Source organism: Crocodylus porosus, unplaced genomic scaffold (genome assembly GCF_001723895.1).
Source record: "Crocodylus porosus isolate Cpor-Errol unplaced genomic scaffold, CroPor_comp1, whole genome shotgun sequence".
In the NCBI taxonomy this organism is placed as follows: domain Eukaryota; kingdom Metazoa; phylum Chordata; order Crocodylia; family Crocodylidae; genus Crocodylus; species Crocodylus porosus.
In genome coordinates this window covers 100544931-100554192 of record NW_017728931.1, presented here as the reverse complement: position 1 = coordinate 100554192, position 9262 = coordinate 100544931, and the positions used below count along the sequence as shown (strand labels likewise).

At 45.6% G+C, this 9262-nt stretch overlaps 1 protein-coding gene across 1 annotated transcript in view; it reads right to left on the bottom strand.

Moving 5' to 3' along the window:
• LSM8 (LSM8 homolog, U6 small nuclear RNA associated) overlaps window positions 1-1510 on the bottom strand; it is a 6625-nt gene extending 5115 nt beyond the window's left edge. Inside the window, exon 1 of the mRNA XM_019543427.1 lies at window positions 1443-1510. Within this exon, the coding sequence (XP_019398972.1) occupies window positions 1443-1473 (31 nt within the window). The 5' untranslated portion in view covers window positions 1474-1510. The remainder of the gene's footprint in view (window positions 1-1442) is intronic.
• Between the last annotated feature and the right edge of the window lie 7752 nt (window positions 1511-9262).

Below are 9262 nucleotides of genomic sequence, written 5' to 3'. Positions count from 1 at the left end.
ATGTGTATTCCTCCTTAATATAGAGTGCCACGCCCCCACCTTTCCTTCCTATACAGCCTATATCCCTTGACATTCACCGCCCAGTCATGCGTTGAGTCTCACCATGTTTCAGTGATCCCCGCTATGTCCGGGTTGGTGTCAGCTAGCAGGAGGGTAAGTTCCTCCTGCTTGTTTCCCATACTGTGAGCGTTTGTCTAGAGGCATTTGAGGCCTCCTGTGGATGTGTGCACTGGCCCTCTACTTTAAGCATTACCTTGGCCCCTGTCGCTTACCTGTGTATATGTTCTGCTCGTCAGTCTACGCTGGGCTGTATTTGTGGGCTGACAGTGCAGTATGGGGGCTAGGCAGTTGGGGCCAATTTCTGCTGCCCTCTACTGCCTGCGCAGCACGGGAGGACTCTGCCATGGGGCCCCAGATGCTTCAATGGCTGCTGCTACAGCCAGAGAGTGCAGGGCTGTTCTGGTTTTTTTTTTTTTAAGTGCTGGGATGCTGGGACCAGGCAGAGCAGCCATTGTGGGGGCTGCAGAAACTGGCAGGGGAAGGGGCTGGGTTGGGCAGTAATTGGGGGGCTTGGAGAACAGGCAGGGGAATGGGGCTAGTGGGGGTCTCCTCCAGTCCCTCCCACCCCCTACTTACTGGCATGGAACCTGGGTCTAACTCCCTGTGGCTGGCACGCAGCCTGCCCTGCATGGGCAGGCAGCGTGCTTCAGCACTGGGGAGAGGAGGGCCAGCCATAGATATGTTCTGGCTGGCTGTCAGAGTGGCTCTGTGGAGGACCCAAGTCTCCGTTGCCTTCCCCGTTTTTTTCGCCTGGGGGTTTGTTTTTTTTTGACCCCTGGGGTCTAATTTTGCACCCACACTGCAAATTTGTACCCTGGGGAACGCTTCCCACCCCCAAAGTTGCCTCTTGCAGCACCTCAGAAGGATTTGAGATGCTCCAAGAGGCACCTGAGGGCTCATCTAGATGTTCCCTGTATGTGCATATGATGAGTACCACACTACAGGTGTCAAACTCATCTGCTTCCATGGGCAGGATGAGGGCTGCTGGGCCTGTCTGCTGGAGGGCTCAGGCCCACAGCTCGTGTGCAGAACTCGCCTGCCATGGCCCCCACACAGCAGCGGGGCTCGCCTGGCACATGGGGCTGGCAGGAGACATGTAGTGCCAGCAGCCCTACCAGACTGACCCTGGGGCTGGTCCAGAAGGGGCCCCAAGCTGCCCGTGTGGGAGCTGCAAGCAGCGCAGGCCCCGCTGGTCGGATCACAGGGCCCCAGCCCGCGGCTCTGTGCTGGGCCCCGCTCGAGAGGATGCCCACCCACCCGCCACCCTCGCCACAGCCTGCTCCGGATGGGGGGCTCCGAGCGTGGGGCCGCTGTCTCCGCGTTCCGCACGCACCCGCCTGCTCCCCCCCGTGACGTCACGCGAGCGGGGCCCGGAAGGATACGGTTGATGTAGTTCTCCAAAGCGGACGTCATATCGCCGGCTCCCGTGCTCCGCACCCGCCCCAGCTACAGGCTCCCGCCAGACAGCCCGAAGCAAGTGAGTTCCGGTGACGGAAGGAAACGCGACGCTCTGGAAACGGAGCTGACGCTAACTGTACTCTCCTCTCGCGAGACTGGGCGCGTTGGAGGACGGAAGGGGAGGGGGAAGGTTTTGGATACGCATGCGCTGAAACGAACCTGTGCCTCGACAAGTAAGCGCGGGGGATGTTACTGCGCATGCGTGAACTCGGCGGATTAGCTGTTCTGTGCCCACCCTGGGTTTTCCCGCCAGCCAGAAGCTGGTGCTGACGTCACGTGGCCATGGGGGAAATTTCCACCCCCAGTCACTGGCTGGCCACTGGGGGGATACATAACCGCCCAACTCAGGAGGCACTAGTTGCCCTTGGCTCCATCCCAGGTTTCCCCTGCACCAGTAAGTACCAAGCTCCCACAGCTGCGAGTTGGAAAGGGTAGAGGACTTGCGGCTGTGGCAGTGTCCTATTAGCTTCCGCACCTGCGAGTCATGCAGCTGGTGGGGCTCCCAGCTGCAGTGGCACATGGGACACTGCGGCATTGCGTGGGGCACCCCCTCAGCTGGGAGGCCTGGGAGCTGTGGAACTCCCAGCTGAGGGGGCATAGCTGTCATGCAGTATTCCCCACTACCCGCTACATGCTCAAATTGGAGCCAGCGCCCTCCAGCTTCCTCAGGGGCTGCTCTGCTATGAGAACTTTCATGACTGCAAAAGAAAAGGTACAAAACAGTCAGGGGAAAATGTTATGACACAATGTCTTCAACCACTGGGGGTGTAGTCTTAAAACCTGCTGAAGGTCAGCACCTACACCCTTTTCTTCAAAGAAATAATCTCATCTCCTGCCTCAAGCTCTAACTTTATAGAAGGAAGGATGTTTTTACGGCGTGCTAATTACTTTACACCTGTAGCCGTTCTAAATGAATTGCACAGTTAACCAGTAAGTTGCATAATATGTGTAGATAGGGCCCTTCAACATTGCAATTGCATAGTTACCTCTTAATTTTTTAGTACTTGTCTATGTAAGTATTAAAGCTGGATTCTTATGTTTTGCACTAGTATTATTCCCATACCCTTCAGTTAAGGCCTTACTGGATAAATAGAGCTAATCTGGTGCAAATTAAACAGTTTTGTCTAACTCCCATTAATGTAGTTTGGGGTCCTCCCTTTTTCAGACAGTGATTAAAATGATAGAGTATTTATTTTATTGAATTTCATAACTACTTGAGGGAGAGAGGGAAAAAAACCATGGATGTACAAGGAGGTCCTGGCACTTCAGGAGTTGGTGAGAAACTTGTTTTTTTAAAATCAGAGGGCCTGTTATGTTCTCCTTCCAACTGGAAACATGGGAAAAGATGTCAGTCTGAACTTCACAAATATACTTGCAGCCTGAGCTTTATATAATGCTCAGCCTCTTAAAGCTCTTATTATAATAAGCTTAAGAGCTGCCACTAAACCTTAGACAAGGATTGGAATTAATTATAATGTGTTACAATTAAGAACCTCAAGGCATTTTTGTGTCACATTTCCCTCTCTGTTTTTGTACCTTTCCTTCTTCCCAATAAAAACAATTTTTTGGAAACAGCCAAGAATTAAGGGCCCTGTAGGAGTCAGAATCCCATGAGATTTCCATTGGGAAGAATTTACATGGCCCCACAATGCCACAGTATACTAACACCTAGAAATCTTTCATGTACTTTTATCCTAACAAGAACCTGTAACAGCAGTTGGCAGCCTGCTTAGGCTATACGCCAGTGATCCAGTTGGGACCCAGCTGCTACCACTGCTTTTCCCCATGACAGGGAAAGCAACTACTGCTAATGCTCCACAGCCACAAGCTAGATCAAATGACCCACAGGCTGGATGTGACCTGCAGGCCATAGGCTGCTCAGCCATGTCCTATAGGGTAGGCAAGAATTATTAAACTTGTTTTGCAAAATGGGAACTGAACTAATAGGTATGGACCAGAGCCCATATAGAATATAGGCTGCAGTACCTAACTTATAGGAGCCTGGTCCCCATACCTTTATGGGGAAGTACATGGGCTCCATATGAATAACAAGGGGTGAGAGAGGCAGCTTAAAAGAGGTATTAAAATACAGATGCCATATGCAGTAACCTAGAGCTTGCCAGAAGGAAATGATGAAAACAGGAGCAAGTATTAAATCTTAGTCCTCCAGTGTCTTCATCTGCTCAGATGCATAGTCCTAAAACCTGCTGAAGGTCAATACCTACACCCTTTCCTTCAAAGGACTAAGCTCATCTCCTTGTGCCCAAACAACAGACCATAGGCTATTCTGGGAATAGAAGGGCACCATCCCTCGTGTTGATGAGCAGAAAAATCAATGAGGATCCATTGGGCCAGAAATGGGAGTACAGAAAAGGAGCAAGACTGACCTTGTAGTTTAGACATGCACCTGCAGTGAGTCCAGGTTTACCAGGTTCCTTTTGCTAGGACTATTTTTGTATCTTCTTAATATAAAATATAGAAACAGCCCTGGGCTCTGGTTCTCCAAGGCTGGCAGATGGTCCTCTGGGGCTAGAACCAGCAGTGTAGCACCAGCCTCAGGACAGGAGCTGCAGTTGATTCCCTTTGCTCCTCCTGTTCCTAGGAATGTACTGAATGACTGCATAGACATACAGTTGCCATCAAGCTCTTTGATTACCAACAAGTAAATTATTTTAATAATCCCTTTGTTTTATACTGTCATGCATATATTTACTTGCTCATTATGCTTACCTTTATTTGAGTAAAGGCTTCGTTTCAGTGTCATGTAAATATTATTTATTAATCAGTGTTTTAAAAACAAGAATACTTGAAGTTCCCTTCTTGGTTAAAAATATGGATGCCTAAAGGTGGGATTTCCAGAACATTCACTTGCCCTACCTGATTATCAGCAATCTGAGGTTGCCATGGGGACAGCTGTTGTAACCTTTAGCAGGATATACAAGCAATATAGCAACTAAACATCCCTTCACTCTCCTGCTTCCTCATGGGCTGTTTGGTCATGGGAATACTGTCATGACTGCTGATAGGTCTGACCAAGTCTTCTGTAAGTGGGCCAGCAAGCACATACCCCAGAGTCTTGTGAGCCATGTGGCTGGGTTAAAGCTTCAGAGGTGAGCAAGTAAGAGGCTCTGTTATTATGGTCATGTATTTCTTATTAAATTTACAATTCCCACAGTATGCTGGCCTCTGCTCTGGTGTTATCAGGGACTATTTCCCTTTTGGGCACATACTAATGGAGAATGACATTCATTCTTACTGGATGGCTAGTGATGACTATTGGTTAAACCCACAAAGTCCTCTAAGGAGCAGAGAGGTATGATAGAAACATACATGCCAGCAGGATTAAAAATATATTTTTAAATCCCTCAAGGGTGTGATGAGTGGCCTGACTCCATGGTGTTGTCAAATTCTGATTTTCCTATCAAGCCAAAGAGTGAAACTTGAGGGAGAGTGATACTAATCTTCTATTTACTAGCTATATATGCCACCCTTCCCTAAAAAGTCCCAGGATGGCTTACAATAAAAGACAGAATCATTTATATAAAATTACATTATGCATTTTCAGCCCCACTCTTCCACACAGTTATTGAGCAGAGTTGTGGAAACTACCTAGATTTTCTTTCAGTGCTTATATAACCACTTCTCTTGGAGATGGAACCTCTGCTAGTACAAATCAGGATAGTCTACTAAAGAGAGCAAAACTATGATAGGCTACACCAGGTGAAAACATAGCCATAAACATTTACCTCTTATTGCATCCAGACACTTTTCCTTATTCACCCTAACTTTTTCTTTCAAAGAAAAAAGGTTTGGACATCTGTTTTACCATCTACTGTCTTATGTAGAAGATCTCAGTCAAACCATCTTGTGAGAAAAGAAAGAAGGGACTGCGGTGATCAGAGCTGGCCCTAGGGGTGGGCAACATGGGCGAGTGTCCAGGGTGCCATGGTCAGGGGGGTGCCACACACACTCTCTCTCTCACACACACACTCTCTCTCATACTCTCTCTCTCACACTCTCATACACACACACACACACACTCTCTCACTCACACACACACTCACTCACCAACTCACTCACTCTCACTCTCCTCCCACCCCACCCTGGCCGATCCCCACCCAGGCAGCAGGGCTGGTGCCCAGCCCAGCCCAGCCCAGCCCACCCCTCTCTGCCTCCAGCCACTGCTCAGTAGATGCCAAGCTGCATGGACGGTGCTTGTTTCAGTCCATTTTGCTGAATCATTGTTTATTTGCTGGATCACTCAGCATTGTTGTACCTTTTCCACCATTTTGAAAGAAAAGAAACATCTGTGAGGCAAAATAATTAAAGCACAGTGGTTAAAGGGACTGGTTCTTAACCTTTCTAGAATTGAAGCACCTTCTCAGAAAATGCCAGATCTTAGCTTTCAGTTGTTTTTGTTTTTTTACTACAGAAAATAGAGCTATTCTAGTTGAGGATGGTCCTGCTTTGAGCAGGGAGTTGGACAAAATGACCTCCTGAGGTCCCTTCCAGCCCTAATTTTCTATGATTCTTTTGTGAAGAATTTAGAAAGGCCACAACAGGTCAGAATGTTTTTAATGTTATGGATTTCTATTTGAAACTTCTGCATTTATTTTGTGAATTGTGTTTGCACACCTAACAGTGCTAACATTGAATGGCAACCCTGGCAGCCTTTGTAGGATCTCAAGGCACCCCACAGTGCCATGGCACCATAGAGAGTTGCTGACTTAAGGGTTTGTATCTATGCATTTGATAATCACATCTAGCCACTAAGATTTTCTTGTGGCTTCTAAGGTACATTGTGTCAGCAAAACCACGTTAATATTATCAAGGTTCTGAAAGCCATCAGCTAGAGATTAAAAATAAGTGCATTTCATGCACTTTGTATTTAGGTATGTTTGTTCTTTTAATTTTCAGAGCACCGTAAATTAATTTGTTTTAATGTTTTGGGGTTTATTTTCTGCAACCATGATGACTAGAAGTGTTATTGTTATTGATTCTGTCATGCCAGGCCTCTTTTGGTCTGCTGTCTGGTACCATGTAAACCAGTACAGCCTGTTCCATGGTCAGGTTATCAGTGACTAAACAGGTACCCCTACCTGAGCTAGTTTGGGTGAGGACGGTGTACAGACACCCAACAGGACTAAAAACAAGACCTGTCAAAGGGCAGATTGAGTTCCATGTGAACCAGTGTCCATCCATCCCTGGAGAGGAGATGTGTGCGACCAGTTCACTTTGCCCAAAAAAATCACCAGTGATGCACAGCATCTAAGGCGCCTCATCAGTCACAGCAGTCTCAGGACTAACTTGACTTGACTTGAAAAGAGGTATTCACATGACTCAGAGAACTGAGGCTTTGAGAAACAATATCACAGTAGCTGGCAATATTGTTTTCACCCTACAGAAAAAGAAATGCAACATTCACCTCATAGAGGAATTAAGCATAAGACAGGTCTGTATGGAAGGAAAAAGAACAGATAGCATATGTTTCATCAGAGAATTGGAAAAATTAACTTTTATGCAGAAGCCCATCACTTTTTAAAGTTATTTTCAGCATAGAGTCTAAGAGCTGAAAGACTGCACTCTCTCTGAGCTCCTATACACGTGCCGGAAGGCTGCTCCAACGGTGTGATAATTACCACCTGTAGATATATCAGGGGTGTACATCAGGGTGTGGCGGAGCATCTGTTCGCCAAGGTCCCCCAGGGGAGGACAAGAAATAATGGGCACAAGCTGACTGAAGATCACTTCAGGCTAGACATAAGGGCAAACTTCTTTACAAGCCGAGTGCTGAGAGTTTGGAACAGACTCCCCTCAGAAGTGGTACAGTCATCCACCTTGGCGATCTTCAAAAAGCATCTTGACTTCCATCTTTCTGGGATCATTTAATCCCAGCAAACTTCCCTGCCCACATGCAGGGGGGCTGGACCCAATGATCTATAAGGTCCCTTCCAGCCCCTAACAACTATGAAACTATGAAAATATAAAGCAGCTGAAAAGTGTTTTAAAAAGTTAATTTGAAAGTTCCAGCAGATTTTGCATATGAGTTACAGCCCAGTAGAAATAAATCAGCCTGCTAAATAATCCCACAACTCATTTTATTTTTCATTACAATGTCTCATTTAGCTAACACCTGGCTTATATTTTGTTTCCTACAGTAGCAACTGTCCCCATGTGAAGCTTTGAGAAAGCCTGTGTTTCTCCAAGGAGCTCTATTTTATGAGGAATATTGTCCCATATACACAGTACGTTTCCAGTATTACGAGGCTGTATTCTAATATAATATGTCATCTTAAAAATAAGATTACAGCTTTCAAGAAAAGCAGAGCCATCAAAACCTATTTTCCTTTATGAAAGACAGAAACTGAAGACTATTGGGATTTGTTATCCTCTCAGAATAAGTATTGGGCAGTATCGGAAAATAACAGCAGGAAAAATGCCTTTTTCATTTGTGCACATGCTTATGTACCTAGAATTAAAACCAAATAGAAACTCATATTCATCTGTTTTAAACAGAAATAGCTGTCTGAATTAATGTGAAGATAACACCATTGCACATAAAATGGACAATGAGTCTTAAGGAAATGACACTTACTAGCATGGAACTTCATAGTTTATTTCAGCCATAGATAAAATCTTACTTGCTAAATTACTAACAGAGCAGATTTTTTGTTCTGGTAGATTCTCTGCTTAATCAGTTAAAATTCATCTTATCATAAAAGCACTGATCCTAATCTTTAGTTGCCGTTAGGATGACTAGATCTCCCAGTTTTAAATGTAATATTCTTTATCTTAATACTTCATGTAGTGATGCCCATTTGACCTTGTTCCATTTTTCCTGTCATTTGCTGCTCTGCAAGAACAAAGCATACAAGTAATAGTATATAGTCAAAGGAACCTGTTCAGAGGTAGCTTACTTACTGCCTGCTGCCACTTTTAATCTTGTTTATACTGAAAATCCAATGTGTTTCTTCTGTACAATATATATGGAATAATTTTTTACTTAAATGGGTTATTTGTGCCATGGAACGTTCCTTTTGGCACCAGCAGTTGTAGCGATTTATACATGGATGTAAAAAATGTTATGGGCTTGATCCATCAGTGAGCAGGTGAGAAAGCAAGAGAGCAAAAACAACAGAACTTGATTCTGTATTAATGAATACTGCAATGCACTTTCATTAATAGGTCTTGAGGTGACTTAAGAATCCAGTCTTTGAGCCACAGACCCATCTGCAGAAGTTGCAGGTCTTTTCACAGGAAAGAGTAGGCCATAGGTAGGATTGCTCTCCTTTACCTTCTTTTGTTCTCTTTTCTCTGCGTCAAGGGCAAGACACTTTGCCATGAAATGGGCTGCCGCTTGGTTGAGGTTGCAGTGCCACTAGAGTCAGTCAACAGCCAGCTCCTCCCAGCTCTTGATGTTAGCATTCGTTTTCTTAAGCTGTCTTTGTAATATTTCCTCTGGCCACTGTGAGATCTCAGGCCATTGCTAAGTTGGGAATAGAGCACTTGTTTTGGGAGTCAAGAGTCAGGTATCCACACACAATGTCCAGTCCAGCAAAGTTGGTACCAGAGAATCACCAAGTCAATGCTGGTAACACTGGCTTCAGCATGGATGCTGGCATTTATGTGGCAAACTTCCCATTAAGTGTGGAGGATTTTCTAGAGACATCATTGGTGATACCTCTCCAGGCTCTTTAGATGATGAAGGTAGGTCACCCACATTTCACATCCACTGAGGAGGTAT